The sequence below is a fragment of the Rattus norvegicus genome, chromosome 9 (genome assembly GCF_021556685.1).
Source record: "Rattus norvegicus strain SHRSP/BbbUtx chromosome 9, alternate assembly SHRSP_T2T, whole genome shotgun sequence".
Taxonomy (NCBI): domain Eukaryota; kingdom Metazoa; phylum Chordata; class Mammalia; order Rodentia; family Muridae; genus Rattus; species Rattus norvegicus.
The window spans coordinates 71,190,078-71,209,569 of NC_141542.1; the positions used below are offsets into that span (position 1 = coordinate 71,190,078).

Consider the following 19,492-nt stretch of genomic DNA (forward strand, 5'->3'; position numbering starts at 1 on the left):
TAATGGATTGAACTTCTGAACCTGTAAGCCAGCCCTAAGTAAATGTTGGCCTTTATAAGAGTTGCTTTGGTCATGGTGTCTGTTCACAGCAATAAAACCCTAACTAAGACAATTAGAAACCACTTAGTGAACAGGATTATTCATATTTTTTCAAAGTGCTTTTTGGGTGAATCATAAGATAGTGAAGCAGTTTCACAAATGCAACTTCAATGATTTTCATAAAGATATTTAAATACTAGATTTTTTTTATTTAGACTGTACTGATAGGTTGGCATAATGAAACAAATATCTAACCAAGAAAGGCAGAATACAAAAGTCTCTCTTTAAATAACCAAAGCTGGCCAGTTTCTGTGCTTGTAGTTTGTGTTTGATCATGGAAAAGGTGAAGCTAATTCCATACATCAGTTTTTAAATCATAAAGCTCTCAGCTGATTCCACTCTTCGTGCATAACTTACTGATGACGGGCTATGTGTAGATGTGCAGAAATCAAAGACTACAGTGAGAGAGAAGTGAGCCCCAGCACAGACAGCCACATCATTTTCTGAAGAGGATTAAGATGCATTGTGTATTTATTAGTCTGCTACAATTATCTATTTGAAGGAAGCCTTGTCGATTTCTTGGTATAAACAGAAAAGGCCTTTTCAAGTTTTGGGAAGATGTTAGATTCATTCAAAACCAACTTACCTGACTGAAAACCCTTAAAAAAGAGAGCTTTTATTATTGAAGGTGCTGAATTGCCTCTCACTTGAGCTAAGCAAACACAGCAAGGAATCCATTAAGGGTACTCAAGAGACTCAGTCTCCAAGATAACTGGCGACAACATCCACTCTCCTTTCCCTGATTTCTTCTAAATTTTCCTAATTATTTTGGTCACAAATCTCATTAACTTTCTCACTCAAAACTTTTGGTTTTGTTTGTTTATTTAATGTGGCATTTACTGCAGATTGGATATAAATTGGGAAAAAAGTATCTGCTTGTCAATCTCAGAGTTCACAGTATGTTGATAATAATAAAGATATTAGCAAATAATTAAAAATGTACTGTGATATGAATATTCCTCAAAGAGTCATCAAAAGCACCATGTGATGGAGCAGAAGTCTGCTGGAGGAGCATGGGAAGGAAGGCCCCGTGTCTGGTAAGTGGGCTGAGCGTAATGGGGAAAGGAGGAGGGCCAAGGCTTCTCCCCTCTGTGTACTTTCTTCCCTGGGACTCTCTCAAAATCCCCACCCTTATTCCTACTCCAACCTCACTAAAATTGCCCCTCAACCCCCCTGAAGTGGTGCTGACTCCTCCTGTGGCAGGCCCACCCCCACCGCAGAAAGATGATGCAGTCCTGCTTTCAGTGGAAGATCGCCCAGCTTGTACGATGTTACAAGGACAGTTTCCCTACACTTCTGCCCACCATTATTCCACATCTGGGGGCCACCCTTTCAAAATTACTTACTTATTCACTGTTTTCCACAGTGTGCTTTCTCAGCCACTGTTTTGTTTTGATTTGTATTAAATTACAATTTTTGTAGCCATGTTACCACTGAGTTTCTAAAATGTATGTAGTATAAAGGAACTGGAACTTGAATTTTGTTTTATTTTAATTAATAATAATAATTAATAATAAATAGCCATGCATGGTAGTAATTTGGAGCTCGATGGTACTGATCCTTCCTACCTTCCTAAGAAGTCCTATTCCTCAAGGCTATTTGTCATCCCCACACTGTACGGCCACGCTCAGTCCCTCCATACGTGATATTAGCGTTTGGTCTCTTCATGTACTTGCTGCATTCTGACCTGTATTCTATGCATTCAAAATTCTGCCTTTTCTCATTACTCTTTTTTTCTCCTTACAAAACAGGATGACAATTGACAGAGTCCTTTCTGTATCTGCTAGTAAGCTCTGATATCTTGTTCATGAAATGGCGCCTAGCAAGTGGTAGATCTGGAAAGACTGGCAAACTGTAGCCAGCTCTCACCAGGAACAAAAGGAACTGTGTTTATTCTGCTTACGATGAGTGGACATCAGGTGGGATCACCACACTGGCCAGGATGTTAGACAAGCCTGCACCCATGCAGAAATCATCAAAAAAATAAATAAACATTCACAGGAGTACCCACCAAACATTCCAATAAAGCCCTTAACACACCAGTTACCTTGCTTCCGTGGACAGACGGTACGTAGACAACAATATGCGACAAGGATGGATAGTCTTGAAGTCTTAGCGTCAGAGACTGAAAGTAACGGTAAAGACACAAAGCCACTTTTGTTTCTGATGCGCGTTTAAAAAAACTTACAAAATCCTTATTTCTCAATGGGTTATTTTAGAAATCAGCTCTTAAAGCACCCACTTAATATGCATGAGGCCCCAGATTGAACTTCAGCATATACCCTCACTCCCACAAAAACCACACACAAATTTTTATACACATTTATATTTCCGGGTCAATAATTTTACAAAAAGATAAATTCACAGTAATTACTGTTAAATATAAATCACTAAAATACTGCTTGAACAAAGGATGCTTAACATTAAAGTCAAGATTTTATGTAATTTTTTCCAAATGTGGTGATTCTTTTTGTAATTTGGCTATCCATTATGGAGAACATTTTATTTTTCCTATATTTATAATAGTAAATTTCAAAGAACATTCAAAAGTTGCTAAATGTGATGGAGAGTTACACTTGATCGCTAAGGATTCTGGCTCAGCTGAAGTAGCAAAGACTGCTGGCTAACATAGGAAATATACCACCCCTTAAAATACTTAGTCCTGACAATGAGACACGCTAATGATGACTTTCACCAAATGAGCACTACGGGTTCCATAAAAATGAATACCAGATTTTACAGTTTATATCTGATGAATGGACAGTAGGACACTAGCCTTTTCCAGTCACTCCCAAGATTCCAGAAACAGTTTTCAATCCAGTTTTACTTCCGGAAGCAGACGTAGGATGGGAATGAGTATGTTAAGAGTACTGAATGGATATTAACGTTTCCACCGACACTTGTTTTCTTCACGTTCCCTCAGAAACATTAGTGTTTCTCACAAGTAGGACAGAGATGCAGAAGCTAAAACACCGAGAAAGTGGCTCACAGACCAGCCAGGAGCAAACTCCTAGGTCTTAGAGACTAAGGATGTTAGAGGTGCTACTTAAACCACAGCTACAGGCAGTCGAGGCCATCAAAAGGCAGAGTGCATGAAAGACAACTCCCGGTTAGGAAAAACGGATGCTCTGTGAGGCAATGGGCCCAGCAGCCACTGACTGTGCTCTCAGTAACGACAGGTGAGCATCTGTAGTGCTTTCCCGGAATGCCCCGCCTACTTATTAAGATACAGTCAGAGCCTCACAGTGATGCCTTCCTGCCATAACCTTGGTTTAGACGGCACCGGTATGCAAAAACACGACAAAATATTCTCACTTTATCATCTCATTCTGTTTCTTTATCTGTAAAAATATGGTGTGGAGAAAGGGCTACTTTGAAGTTGATGCCTAATCTGAATACGTTACATTGTCCTAATTAAGGAAATGAAAGTTACATTTGGCGGCGATCCCTATGAACACAATGATGGCCACAAATGGGGTAACTCAACAAAAGGTGTCAGCCTAAGGCCTTCAGAATATTTTTATTCAGGATCAAAACTTGGAGGTGGCTTTAGTCTGTTTAAATATTTAAGATCTTTGTTAAGTCTCAGGCAACAATGTTTTTTCTCTTAGCGAGTACTTTGTACTTGCCTTGACAATGACCTATGCTAGTTACTTATGTATTATTAAGTTTTGGAAACGGGGTTCCAAGAGGTATTCTAGGCTGGCCTTGAACTCTCCATGTAGCACGTATAGGTGAGCCACATGTTTTGCTTTATTACTTCCTTCATATACTTTAAAAGAAAACTGTGCTACCTGAGAATCACTAACATGTTACATAAAAATGTTAAGTATAATGGGAAATGTTGTTTGTATTTAATATTATCTTAAACTTTAAAAAACCCTAAGATTGCACACTACTGCAATCCTCTCTTCTGGAAATCACCATTAGAAAGCTGGAAAAGCTTGCTTTCCTGCTCTGCACACATTTGATTCCTAAATTAACAACAAACGGGAACCTACAATTTGGTAAACACATTTTTCAGTCTCTGTAGATTTATGGAAACAGTATCTACTTAAGAAATTTCTTTGGTGTTTTGAGAAAAGTTCTCGAGATACAGAGCCAAGTCCTCACTGTACAGCCTGGCTGGCCTCAAATGCTCCGTTATCTTCCTTACCTCTGCTTCCTAAGCTCTGGATTACAGCTGTGCGCTACACCCAGCTAAGACATACACTTAAAATGCAGAGCAGAGAAGGTTTTATAAGGTCTTTAATCATTATTTCTCCTGGAATTATAAGGTGGATAGAAGTTCCAAGTTGGAAATGTAAGGGAATGTTCACTGTATCTGAGAGAACGAGGCACAGCCCAGCAGTTAGGATCCATCCTAACATTCCTGTTCTGCTTTTGCCTGAAGATTAGCAAAGATCCAAGCACAGATTTTCAAAATGCCATTCAATAAAATTGCTTCTTTATACATTTGTTTTAAAAATCAGTAATATTTGTTTCCAAAGGAACATGCACAAATTAAGAACAAACAAGACAAGACAAACAAGGCAAGACATCCAAAGTTGTAGACGTGACCGGTGACACCATTCTCCTTTTCTTTGCTGTCTGCTAGTACAACTTACATAGAGTGAATTTTAATGTAAATTAACACCCCAGCTATTCAGGAGACTGAGGCAGGAGGATTGCATGTTCAAAGTCCACTTGTGCTACAAAGGGAATTCAAGGGCTGCATTCATACATTGTGAGGTCACCCTCCCAACTCAAAGATAAAAATCAAAGGCTAAGTAGATGACTAGGTGATATAGAGGACATGAACTTGACCCACAGTGCTGCCCCTCAATAAAGTAATTACTATTATGAGAAAAAAATATGGTGTCAGCTGGAGAGGACTGAGAATAGCCAGACATCTTCCATTTCAAGTCTAAGTTCATTGGACAATATATTTAATTTTAAAGTACTGATTTAAAGACTAAAACCGCCAAGCCCAGATGAAGATTGTAAATTATAATATACACAATTTGGAAATCAGAACACATATTTCATCAAATTATAGACATATTTTGTGTTTTCCACAATAGATTGTGAGAATATACAAATTAGTCTTTTTTAAAAAAGACTTGCACCCTGGGCTCCAACCTCATACGTAGCAATGAATAGCCTAGTAAGAGCACCAGTGGAAGGGGAAGCCCTTGGTCCTGCCAAGACTGAACCCCCAGTGAACGTGATTGTTGGGGGAAGGGCGGTAATGGGGGGAGGATGGGGAGGGGAACATCCATATAGAGGGGGAGGGGGAGGGACTAGGGGGGATGTAGGCCCGGAAACCAGGAAAGGGAATAACATTCGAAATGTAAATAAGAAATACTCAAGTTAATAAAGAAAAATAATGAAAAATAATGAATAATAATGAAAAAAAAAAAGACTTGCAGGGCTGGAGAGATGGCTCTACGGTTAAGAGCACCGACTGCTCTTCCAGAGGTCCTGAGTTCAATTCCCAGCAACCACATGGTGGCTCGCAACCATCTGTAATGGGATCTGATGCCCTCTTCTGGTGTGTCTGAAGAAAGTGACAGTGTACTCACATACATAAAATAAATACATAAATCTTAAAAACAAAAAAAACCCCCCACAAAACAAAAAACAAAAAACTTGCTAACTTAGGGGAGTTAATTAAGGAAATCTCTAACAATTATTAACTAAAACTGTGTTAGGATTTGCTACTCCGCAGAACTAGCTGCAAGAATTACCCAATTGCTTAACCACAGGCGATGTAACCTAGAAAGTTACACTGTGTCTCACTGAAATACTCACCCTACTGCAGAGTCCTTCCTCCCAAATGAATTCTCAACAGAACACAGTACTAGTTTTCAGTTTGGGACATACAGTTATGCCTATTTTCAAAGTGCATTTTAAAAAGTCTATCTGGCTCTCTCAGCATGATGCTGTAACAGATTCAGTTCTTAAATCTCTGAAAGCAAACCAAACACGGCTGTTTGCTATTCCTTATCAAATACATTTCCAAAGGAAATACTCCCAAAATTTATTTCTAAAACCATATTTTTAAGGCTTTTTGAAAGAGCACAGTCCAAAGTGTCTGTCAGCTGATTTTTTTTTACCTAAATCTATAATTCTAAAGCTATTGTTTACCTTGATTGTTGGCAACAGTTCAGCTTTCCAGGACAAATCAACCCCTTGCCGGCTTTGAAATAAATATGAAGACATAATTAGAGGACAAACGGTCAAGCATTATAATTTGCAAACAAACTTCAGAATAAAAAGACTACATCTGTAGCCCTGTAGATGAAAGACTGCAGTTACAATGAATATGAAGTCTGATGTCTAAGTCCACAAAGTTCCCTTGGTAAAAATATATTCATATATATTGTTTTTTATTGATTTTTCTTAACAAGCAATTAGTTATGTAAAAAATTACTAGTGTATACATTTCCTTGTGCTTTCATTTAAGAAGCAAAGCCGGGGGGTTGGGGATTTAGCTCAGTGGTAGAGCGCTTGCCTAGGAAGCACAAGGCCCTGGGTTCGGTCCCCAGCTCCGGAAAAAAGAACCAAAAAAAAAAAAAAAAAAAGAAAAGAAAAAAGAAAAAAAAAGAAAACAAAAAAGAAGCTAAGCCGGAACCAGTAAGACGAGTCAGTTGGAAAAAGCACTTGCAGCACAGGCTTGACAACCTGAACCCGGAATACTACAAGAGGGCCAACTCCCAACAGCTGCCCTTTAAACTTCACACGTATGCCAAGTGTACTCATGCACACTCACATACATACATGCAGATGCACACACACACACACACAATCACGGAGCACATGCATGCATGCACTCATACACACGTGAACAGCACAAATGCACATACATGTGCACCCACACATGCATGCTCATATATGTACAATACATACACATACAATAATTAAAATTTTAAATATAGAAATTATAATCTGAAATGATAGCATAATAAATGTATGAGCATCTAAAGTTTTCTGGCTATTTGTTGTGGTTCATGTATGTAATTTCAGTACTGGGGAGGCTGATGCAGAATAGCAGTGTGAGTCCCAGGCTAGCCAGAGCTACACAGTAAGTTCTAGAACAGCCTGGGCTACAGAATGGGACCTAATCTCAAAAAATAAAACAGAAAAAAAAACCCCAAACTATTTTGTGTGTGTGTACACTCATGTGAGCACACATGTATGAGTGTGTGCATATATGTGTATACATATGCATATAGCTATTCTGAAAGCTTAATTTCTAAACATGTTTTGTGTTAAGGAAAATGAACAATTGGTTCAAAAAAACTTACCACATGGAAGTGCTGTTTATGCAGCCAAAAATCCAGCTATTTGTGTCCTGTTGGTTAGGAACAGAAAACAATGCCATAAAACAAGCATTTCCATACTTTCCTGTTACATATGATAACATCCAGAGAAAAATACATGGGAACATTGATGGTTAGGACCAAGAAAAACACAGTAGCAGTCTGTGACTAAGAAGCTGTACTAAGACCCATGTTCTTAAAAGATACCCGGGGAAAGGACAGGCCGAAAGTCCTTAATTTGTCCTAAATAAAAGTCAGGGCACTGGTAGAGCCTATGTCCTAAGTATTTCTAACCCTCGCTCCAAACTTTCAGTTTCATAATGTCCATACTTTAGTTACACATAGTAACCTGCATTTTAACAAAAGTAAATACGGACTAGAGATAGACCTTTCTAGAAACAAACGGCTATAGTCAGGAAGGTAAAAACAATGAAAAAGGAATGCCTTAAACTTAAAAGTCAGCCTATACCCAGCTCTTTACTTCACTGTGTGCATTCTCACTTAACTACCAGGACATGACTTCTGTATCCACAGGAACGTGTTCAGTCTGAAACCCAATCACAAGGGCTGGAGACTGAAGGCAGCCACAACTTCATCAGCACAAAATTAGATGCAGCAGAAAGAACAACTCTTGTTTTTTTCCTAAACAAAGCACCTTACATTTAGCTCTGGTTATTTAAAAAGCACCAACACCTAAGACGTTTATTCCAATTTCTATAGAAGCAAAAGTGATATCCAAGATCTGATGTCACTGAAATCCCCAGAGTTAGAATGATGTGGAGTCCATCAAGACAGCTAGGTTAAGTTGCCTTGGAATCACAGATATAACAATGAAGACATCAGTCCTTTCATCCAACCAGTGTTTATAAAGTCTATTCTAAAGAAAAACAACTTTCTTAGAGAAAATGATGCATCAGGCAGTCTGTCTGATTTCATGGAGCTTAAATCAAAGACGACATTTTTTTAAGAATATAGAAAATTAACAATTAAGTCTTTCTTTCTTTTCACTGTAGGCATCTCAGTTGTGTGATTCCGGTTTCTCGGAACAATAATGAGAAGTTATGACTGAGGAGGACAGTACTCCCACAGCATTGGAAGTAAGGGATAAATGACATAAGAATGGCAGAATGCTGGTAACTGTTTAAAACTATGTTAATTACAAATTAATCCATTATCATATTTCTCCCTACTTTTATATCGGCTTAAAAGGATTACGATAATGGGATGGGGAGCAGTCGAGGGCAGACCGGGAGGGGGATGAAGACCGGACTGTAAAAAAGGATTAAAGAATTTAAAAAAGTATTACGATAGAAAATTGTGATAGAAAAATTTTAAATTCATGTATTATTTTATGGTAATTAATACTCACTGACTCATTATCTACTACTGCTGTGACGAAAGTGACCGAGGCAACTTATAGAAGGAAGCATTTAATTTGGGTTCACGGTGACCCTCACAGCAACAGGCAGGCAGGCATGATGCTGGAGCAGTGCTTGAGGGCTCACATCTCCATCCGCAAGCCCAGCAGAAAGCGTAACTGGGAGTGGTGTGGGCTTCTGAAACCTTGAAGTCCACCCATGGCATATGTCCCCTAACAAAGCCATCCCTAGGAGTCCTCCCCAAACAGGTCTACCAGCTTGGAACTAAGTACTGGAATATGTGAGTCTACAAGGCCATTCTAGTTTAAACCAACGCGTCCAACGACATCACAGAAAACACTCTCCTACCGCTCACATGCACGATCTGCACTTTGACGAGCCTCTTCCTCGATGTGACCTTGACCTCCTGGCGGGATGAAGTGTGGCCATCCCCCACATGCTTACGTTTGGACACTTGTTTTCCAGCTAGCCGTGCCGTTTGAGAGGAAGTGAAATCTTTAGGAGGTGAGGCCTGGCTGGAACAAGTGGGATGGTGTGGGGAAGCCACTGGGGTTCACTGTCCCCGTTCTGATCCCAGCTGTGTGGAGATTCAAAGAGTCCCACAGGCTACATTGTCTGTGCCATGAATTGCAAGTAATTACACTAAGATGCTTTTTTTTTTTTTTTTTTTTTTTTTTTTTTAAGATCATGACCGCAGTGGCTACCTGTCACCTTTTCTTTAAACCTGTTCTCTATGTTGTTTCAGATGTTAAAGTCTACTGGCAAAGTCACACACTGGGTCTGAGTTCTGCATACGTGTAATCTCAGCTACTCAGAGCCTGGGCAGGATGCCGAAAGGCCTACCTACTGGCGGCAAGAATCGGCCTCACACAAGTAATACAAATAATAAAACCTTAACAGGTAAAGAATTAAATTATGAAAGATGAAATATAATATAAAGAATCCTGAATACTATCCTTGCACAAGTACTATGCCATGCTAGTCTAGCCTATGAAGGACCACATTGCTGCGTGTACTTAGCAGGAGTTTATTAAAAAGAAACAGCTACTGCTTTGACGGTGTTTGCCTGTACTCTCGTCACTCCACTGTCCTACAGAGCATCTGGCATAAAAAGCACCTGCACTCTACTATGTGATCACAAAACAGGGTTCATTTCCTAAAACTCCACTAGCACAGCTTTACCATCTCTACTTATCCTTTAAAAACTAACAAAGGTTTAGGATTCAACTCCTCACCCAGAGGACAGTAAATCTAAGGTAGAAGGAAAGGGCGGAAGACTCGAGTAGACGAGAACATTACCAGGTATACATAAACTTAATAGTTTATCTATATATGCTTAACAGATCTCAATCAAAACACCATTCAAAATAAATGTTTCCTCTTACTCAACTTAATGACAGTTAGAGCGAATCCTATGAGACCGGCTGGAAACTAAGGGAATGGACAACAGCTTTCAAACTTAAATAAGACGCGCTGATCTTACCAGCATGGTGCTCTGACAGTAGGCGTGAGTGTAGACCTTTCTATGATTTGCAAGAGGAAATGCAAAGTAAATCTTATCAGATTCCTAAAAAGGAGAGAAAAGAATTTAAGGACAATGAGTGAATAATTTCACCGTTCAAAACTCACAGCAACAAGAATAATGATCACATCATTGCTGTTGCTAGGAGCCAGTTGGCGGGGAATGGAAGGGAAAGAGTACGGAGACAAGAGAGATGAAGACTCCAGAAGGCCGTCCTGGATGCCTCGGCATCTGCGCATCTGTAGATGGTTTACCTTCTAGTCACCTCTTTTGTTTTGTTTTGGTTTTTGAGCCAGGGTTTCATTTTATAACAATGCCTGGTCTAGAACTTGCCACATAGACCAGGCTGGCCTCGAAATTTCAGCAATCCTCCTGCCTCTACCTCCCAAGTGCTGGGATTAAATGTGTGGTGTGCATCACCATGCATGGCTGTGGTAATTAACTTCTGATCACTCTGGCTACTGAAAAGGTCATAGAACCAACAGCCTAGTAGCCATGGCCAGATTCTGGTTTGTAGGTCCAGTTTCCTAAATGAAGCAATTCCTTAAATAAATACCAAACTCAAACACTGGAGGAAATGCTGAAACACGTGTCACTCACAGTGTGAAACTCTTCTGGAGAATGGGCACACTAACAGACACAACTAAGTAGATAAACTGAGAAGATTAAGGAGACAAACTTGGGATGGCTTCAGCTTGCCAGGCAAAGATTCAATGAACTCGCCGAGTGCAAGCATTCATACGCCCGAGTTGACAACAGACACCGGGAAAGGAGAACAGGCCAACCCACTACTCCAACAGCCGGCACACACGGTGCTCTGCAGATGTATCATCCTTTCCTGCCGCGCCTGCCTTACTTTTACAAACTTAGCAGATAAGGGGACATTTTCCAGTGAAGTATTCTAATCAATAAGTGAAAGAGAAATAGGATGCAATCATTTTTTTGTGTCCTAAATTAATTCATTCAGACACTCCCTGCCAACTGTTTATATCTCAAGAAGAGATTCTAGGAAAAGGAAAAAAAAAGAAAATTAATAAAAGATAGAATCCAGCAGGCATTGGGATCCAATTACTAAATCACAGGAAGAGGTGGTAAGGAAAACGCTGAATGACCACGGAGATGCAATCAGCAAAATGGACCAGCGGGAAATCCCATCACAGAAAGCCACTGGCGTTCTGTCAATAATTTTCAAAGAAAATTAGAGTGGGAAATGTAATGAAGAGGAATACAGACACATCAGCCAACGGGGATATGTGCGCTTCATTTGGAACCTTAATTAAACAAATTGAACCAAAAAAAAAGGGTCCAAATTTATGATCAAACAAGTAAATTGAACTCAATATTTATTATTAAGGTATTCTTACCAAGTCATGGAAAAATAGATGTGATTCGCTCTTAAATGCTCTTAACTTTTAAAGATAAATAAGAGATTAAGTTTGGACAGAAACACACTGATAGAATACTTACATTATAAGCCACATAGGACCATCTGGACACTTTTACTGGAACCCACATAGATGTCCCTTAATGTGAAGGAAATTAATTTATTTGCCTCATTTTGTTTCCATATTACAAATTTTCTTTCTTTTTTGAATTCTGACAAATACTTACTAACAATAACAAACAAATGGGTCCTTAAACACAAATGCACCCTTTGGTGCTTGGCATCAACCAGTGTGATGAGTTATGAACGCTCTCAGTATCTTTAGCTTAACGGAGCTCTCAACAGAAGGAATGAGCACTACTCCTCCCACACAAAACATTTAAATGGCTAACAAAGCAGATGCTTAGGAGCAGATTTATCAATGAAATGATGTGCCAGTAACTCAACAGAGGGCCGAAGGGTAAATGACTCTGAGAAATAAAGATGCTATAAATAATATGGCTCTCTCTTTGGATGACTATCAAGAAAAACAAGGTTTTTTTTTATTTAAATAAAATTTTTTATTTAACTCCAAACCTTTCTATTTATCAAGCTATTTCCAGCACAAAACGTTTATCTGCATCTACAATTTTCTTTTCTACTTTACCCTTTCAAACCAAGAACTTGTTAGCACCCTGACAGGGAAATCAGTAAATAATAGAACCATAATACTTGAAGTATTCCAACTGCCACCAATACCAAATACTAACAACTGTGCACTAATAACAGATTTATCAAAAATAGTAATGAAAAGTTCTATTTTAAAGGTTACTACCACAAACCTGTTAGGTCAGAAATTATGGACGGATTTTCCTCAAACTGTTTAGCTGGGTGTCTTATAAAATGGTGATTCAGAACAGACAATTTCTTCTTAGACTTCTGAGTTATCTAGAGAGAACATTGATATAGTCTAGATCATTGACGTCATGACAACTTGATGAAGCATTACTTTGAGTAACAGAGTCAACATTTACTCTCTCTGAGTCAGGCACTGTTCTAAAACAATACACTATTAGTCTAATCCTCACAATACTCTAAAAGGTATTATATACCTGCATTTCATGAAAAAAACTAAGGCACAGAGAAATAATGTTTAAAGTCACTCAACTATTAAGATTTGGGGCTACAATGATCTATTGTAATAAAAACAGACTATCTCAAACACTAGTGCCTTCCCAAGAGGAAGAAGCCAGAGCCATAGCTCTTAAGATCATCCCCATAAAACAGAGATACACTGCAAGAAGGCCTGAGGGAAGGCAGTTTAAGATGAGTAATATCAGCTTGTTCCTAACTCACAGAAGGCCCTGAAGCTAGTGAACACAAGCCTGTTAACTGTGCTGAAATGACCCCTACCACAACCCACCCAGCAAAGTAGTAACATGACGCTAGTATCTGTACAGGGCATGGTAGTTCCTCACAGTGAGATCTCATTACAGAAATGACTCAACCTGGACAGTGCACAGTTAATCTCTGGTGAGCGTGAGTTACTGAATGACTGCATACATTTCGCTCTTATCAATATTCTACAGCAAACTCTACAACATGATTCAAGAGAACCTAGTAAGAAAGAGTATGATGTTCAAAATACACTACTAAGAAAAATTATTAATTAGTCTGTAATAAATATTTCTCTTAAATTAAAAAATAAAAGCCAGAGAAATGTGTATCAAACACTGAACTGCTCAAACAACTGAAGGCAGGGTTAAAGGACCCTCTGCTCTTATGGCTAATACAGCACACCAGAAGAAAAAGATAATTCCATTTCAGGACTAATTTAAATCGATACAGGGTCCGGATTTCTCTTAGTATCCATGTTGAAATGAATCAAATCTATTAGTGCTAACAAAGCTTTCGCTTTGCTAAAATGAGCTTTCCATTTGAAAACGCATACTTGTTTGGTATCGGCATCAATAAGATCAAAGAACGCTCGAATTGTCGTCAGCTGCAGCTGTTTACACCTAAAAAGGTAAACAAAAGGTGTAAAAAGGGAGCACATACGATTTCTTAAACCACGTCCTTAATGTTTTTAATTTGATATTGTTACTAGTGTGGCCTTTGTTTATTAAGAATAATAAAACATTTGTTTATTGAATATAAGTAAGAAATGATCATACTTCCTCTCTTATTCTTTGAAAATTTCATATCCTAGCCATATCTAGCCCTTGCTTCCTCCCCGATTCTTCCCACATCTCCCACATCACACCTCCTTTCCAACTTCATGTCCTCCTCTTGAATTTAATCCATTTTTTAACTCACTAAATCCAGCTAGTCCCACCCACGTGGGCATGAGTGTGGGGTACTGACCAAACCATACCTCTCTCCACAAAGTGACTCTCCCTCTCCCACGAGCTGGCAACTGCCAGTTTTGATTCAGATGTGCACAATGGAGAATACTGTGTGTCTTTAATGCTGCACACCAAAAACGTTTCCAACAGATCATTCTTACTCAGTGTATATACCAAGGTTGAAAGATATAAAAGCAAAGCAAATGAAATCTTTCTGGGTATCTGACAGCAGAACAGCCTTCCTGTTGCCCATGCGACTTCCAGGCATACACTGTATCTGCCTCCCCTTACACGCCTGCACTGGGTGGATCTGAAGACACTGTGGCTTGTGCAGGCAGAGGAAGGAAGGACACAAGAATTTTTTTTCTCTTCTTTTTTTTTTTTTTCGGAGCTGGGGACCGAACCCAGGGCCTTGCGCTTGCTAGGCAAGCGCTCTACCACTGAGCTAAATCCCCAACCCCTTTTTTTAAGATTTATTTATTTTATGTATGTGAGTCCACTGGAGCTGTCGTCAGACACACCAGACGAGGGTGTCAGAGCTCGTTACAGATGGCTGTGATCCACCATGTGGTTGCTGGGATTTGAACTCAGGACCTCTGGAAGAGCAGCCAGTGCTCTCAACCACTGAGCCACCTCTCCAGCCCAGATAAAGGGATCTTAAAGCCAGAGCTGAAGGAGCAAGACACTGCTTTTCTCCATCCGTATGTAATCTCTGACGTTTCTCTATGTTAGGCATAGATCTAGTTTCTAATCGGTTCCCACTGCCGCTCCCTAGCAGCCATCGCCACATTAGCTACATCTGGGCGCTGTGATTGGCCAGGAGCTCAGAGGGTTCTCTGCAGGCACATCTGACTGCCCAGTATGACAAACCCTAAATTTAGTATTTGATGCCGGCGTCCATCAGAGTGATCTAACTTCCAGAAGATGTTACAGGTTGTCAAGGAAACTGTGGTCAAACAAACAAGAACCAAGTTCTGCATTCTCAACCCTGTTCATCCTTCACTACTGTACTTATTTATGGGTCAAATTCTATGAAAGTCAGCAAACCAATGATTGCATCAGTGAGGAAGACAAATCACCAATGTCTATAAACAACTTACCACACGATGGAGAGGTGATCTGTTGAGACCCATGTCTTAGGCACTGCTGAGGTCTACAAGGAAAGGGAAAAGAGTTAAACTCAAGCACATTTCCTTTTACTAGATTTTTCAGACTAACACCTAGAAACACATAATGTTAACTTTACTATTGTTTAATTCTTTGAATAAAATGATTAATTTTTACAAAAGATGATCCAAGTATATTATCTCCTACATAATGTAAGTGATGTCATTTCTGGTTCCCAAGCTTCTATCACTCTTTAAAAATGAACATAAACATAGATCCTGTGCTAAAGTTTAACATCTAACATTTTAAAAACACGATTAAAAAGTTGGCCTTAACATTCCTTTAATAAGGAATTTTATTAGATAGAAAATCTTATTAAATACGAGAGCTTTCTTACATGAAGTTTTTTTTTACTTTTACATAAATGCAAAAGGGACTGAGGGGACGTAAATACATAAATGTTTTAAAAGTTCCAATAGATATTTCAGAACTTTACAGTTTTGGGTAAACTACTATTGGGTGCATTCCAAGATATGTTTTTGTAAGCGGGAGTGTGCCTAAGAAATATTTATTAGCATATATTTACCATACAAAGTAAGAACCTTTTTTTTTTCTTTTTTTTGGAGCTGGGGACCGAACCCAGGGCCTTGTGGTTGCTAGGCAAGCGCTCTACCACTGAGCTAAATCCCCAACCCCTACAAAGTAAGGACTTTGATTATGACATTTCCATATATTACTGATCATTTCCACTTTCTATAACTCTTATCCTTCCCCACCCCTTTATTTATAAATTTATGGGAACTACTGCTGATTAATTACTAAAGCTCCTGAAAATCAGAGTTCTCTATGGTCTTAAGATTTTATTAGCTACCAAGCAGGGTAACAGCTCAGCTGCTGGCAGGCAGCATTGACCATTATCAAGAACATAAAAGTGCTTTATTTTCTTTGATTTTATAAAGGCAACACACAAGCGCTACCCCTCCCCCTTCCTCTACAGCTCAAAGAACACTGCACAGGAAGGGCAGAAAGAACTGGGAGAGCATCTGTGAAAAGCCATCTCCTAAGGACAAGTCACTGTAAGCATGAGCCTACATCAGCCGGTGTTACTGATACAGGGTCGTACAAGAGCAGCCCTGTCAACAGTCATGGATGGATGGAGGAGTCCCTCATGAGGCCCTGTTGAATTACTGGCTGCTGACAGATGCTGAGCAATTGTGTGCCTACAGGTAAGATCATCAGGCTCCAAAGGATAGATCTGAACTCATGGTCACACAGATAGCTTGTGTTAAACACAGTGGGTCACAAATCAAAACAGATGTGACTATGCAATAGACATTTGTAGGGAAGGAGGAGCTTGGCCAGGTGGGAAGGACGAAAGGAGAGTTGGGGAATAATCAGAATATATTATATTTTATGACCTTGTCAAAGAAAAAATATAATTAATAAAAATAAATATATTTTATGAGTGGCTGCTCATGGAACCATTAACTGTCCACTAAAAGTCATTCATTCTTTATGACAGATAGCTTTAGGAAGTAGCCAGTGTACGAGCAGAAGTAATGGGTGCCTTTTCAACTCTTGTGCTCCACCCGATTCTGATTTTTTGTCAGCTGAACGAGTGATCTTAGAAGTAAATGGGGTTGGGGATTTAGCTCAGTGATAGAGCACTTGCCTAGCAAGTGCAAGGCCCTGGGTCCGGTCCCCAGCTCCAAAAAAAAAAAAAGTAAAGTATCCCAGGTGGTGTCTGGCATCAGCCTAGGCCCTGGATCAGAAATCACCCACTGACCTACCCAATAAAACTCCATTTATATTTAAGATACTATTACCTATACGGAAATATATTACAGCAATTTAACCTATGCTACAAACATAATTATGGTCTTAAACTCATCAATTTTCTAGGCCCAATGAACATAAATCTAATTTAACTGCTGAAGATAAACACTGAAAAACTGTTAATTCTTAATTGACTTTAATAGCACACATGTAAACATGAAAAATTATAAACTATTTGAGAGTTAAAAGAGTCAAATTTTACTATAGACAGTTGTGGAAAATTCTGTAAGTAAAATATTTTCATCAGAAATATAGAAATATAGACAGCAACACATTACCAAATGGATTAGAGAAGACAAGGAAACACACACACACACATACACACACACACACACACACACACACACACACACGAGGCCTGCTCTACCAACAGCACTCATTTACAAGTAGGTATATACTATTTCCCCTTTGATGTTCCATTTGTCTACTGTACTTCTGTATGCAATCTTTAAAATAATTACCACAACAGATAAGGCACTGGTATGATGGCTTAATGTCGGTAAAAAAGTCAGTCCCGAACGAACTTGGTAATCCCGGAAGCCTCCAGCTACAGAAAGTGTGGTCAAATTTATGTGCCGAGCATTTAAAATCCAATAGTTGTTTACAGTCATATAAAACTCTGGAAGGAAATAAAAAAGAAACTCTGAAAAACAAGCCATTTTATGCAACAGTTCTTATAATACTAATATTTACCCGTACTTTTACTTATGCTGTTTGGTCTATAAATGATGCTATTCATATTTCCCTGTTTTGATAAATTTGCATATATTCCCATGTTTGCAATCAGAATACAAACACCGAGACTTACTAAAGGCATCAATGGAGAAAAAGGCCGAATGGTACCTTTCATTAAGTTCACGTGCAAACACATCTCTGTACCACACCATAATGATGCTCCACAAACCATGGCAAAGAAACCCTTACATTTTTCCAAAGACCACATATACTTTGCTTAGGAGTTGTACACATTAGTGTGTTAGTTTCATGATGCTATATTCAATCCCATATTGTATATATTAAATATGTGCATTTTGTGTATATAAAGTACCCACAGTAAAGTGGTCTCCAAAAAAGAGACATATACTTCCCCTTGTCACAAAAGTGTTCCAGGTTTTGAAGGCTGAGCAACCCTGCTTTGAATAATCATTACCACACATTATTAATTAAGTTCCTACAATGACCAGAACTGTGCCATAATAATTGTAGGATTACACTTCAGATGAAAATCTCATGCTTAGGAATTTACCTGTTAAATCTAGCAGTAAATTTAAAGTGGTAAGTTTCCAGGCAGCCTTTCACTTCATGTATGAAAAGTAAGAAAAATTTAAGGTTGATTACTAAACTGAGACCAGAACAAAGGAAACTCATTTCTTTTTGGCATCAAAACTTAATGCTTTGTGTAGCTCCACCAGATCCCATTCATGGCTTTAAACACGTGCTGTGCAAGGTTCTCAAGATCTCAGCAGTATGCACTTGAGACATTACCAAGTACACCGAGATCTGACACACCACGGACCTGGGACAAACATCAATGGAGCTAAAAAGTATTAAAGTAAAATCAGCTACAAAACTACTAAATTAAATATTTTCTCTTCTTTTCTTGACAAACTATTGAGATAACTTAGTAAGCAGAGTTAAAGTTAAGAATTCCTAGGGACTTCAAAGCTACACACTAGATTATGAAAACACAGAACAGACCTCTGGTCTACTGCTGTATCTCCGCTCTCCTCCCAATCTAATCTTATCCTACATCTCAAGAACCCTGTATAAACATCTAAGTTCCACTGCACACCCACACCTTGGCCACAGTTCAATTTATATCTGTGCATACCTGCTTTAGAACAAAGATGTGCAAGATGCCCACACAGGCCCTGGGCAGAGCTTGGGGCATGTGAATAAGAAAAACTGAGCTGGGCATGGTACTGCAAACTTGTAAACCCAGCAATGGGGAGGCAAGAGGATGAGGATGAGTTCAAGGTCAGCTTCGGCTATAGTAAGTTTAGTTATTATGTGGGTCATACGAACACGCTCCAAAAAGAAAGTAACTGAGCAATCTCAAGGTTTAGTTTCCTAAATCGTGATCTGAGCATATGAGGATGAGCTACAGGGAGGAAAGCTGCTTACTGTTTGCATCCCTCTTACCCTGAGAGGAAGGCTACGGTCAGAGATGACCTTCTAAGGGCTGGCCGAGTGCAAGACCAAGGAATCTGTTCTAAAAGTCATATGTATACCTCTCGAATGCTTAAAACCCATGACGACTTAAACATTTTTTTCCACTCTAATTCTGATCTAATGAACTAAGAAATCAGAAAGTAGGAAGAAAACAGGTTTCCTGTAACTCGGGAAAAGGAGCCTAAGTTTAAGACTCACCCAGACTGGCAGTGTTGGAGGTGAATTGCTGCTGTTCTTTAGGACAATTAAAACCTGACAGTATTGAGAATACCTTCTTCAGGGATGAATGTAGCTGAAGGGTGTAATACCTGCCTAACAAACACAAGGGTCCAGCTGACAGTGAGCTCCCACTGCTGAAGAGGTCA

At 39.1% G+C, this 19,492-nt stretch overlaps 1 protein-coding gene across 1 annotated transcript in view; it reads right to left on the bottom strand.

The window, feature by feature from the left end:
• Positions 1-19,492, bottom strand: part of Pgap1 (post-GPI attachment to proteins inositol deacylase 1) — a 72,884-nt gene that overhangs the window by 29,179 nt on the left and 24,213 nt on the right. The window contains exons 5-13 of the mRNA NM_201990.1: positions 17,417-17,574; positions 15,113-15,165; positions 13,619-13,685; positions 12,510-12,615; positions 11,772-11,827; positions 10,266-10,349; positions 7,389-7,435; positions 6,229-6,280; positions 2,147-2,224 (exon numbers count right to left, since the gene is read on the bottom strand). Of these exons, the coding sequence (NP_973719.1) occupies positions 2,147-2,224; positions 6,229-6,280; positions 7,389-7,435; positions 10,266-10,349; positions 11,772-11,827; positions 12,510-12,615; positions 13,619-13,685; positions 15,113-15,165; positions 17,417-17,574 (701 nt within the window). The remainder of the gene's footprint in view (positions 1-2,146; positions 2,225-6,228; positions 6,281-7,388; positions 7,436-10,265; positions 10,350-11,771; positions 11,828-12,509; positions 12,616-13,618; positions 13,686-15,112; positions 15,166-17,416; positions 17,575-19,492) is intronic.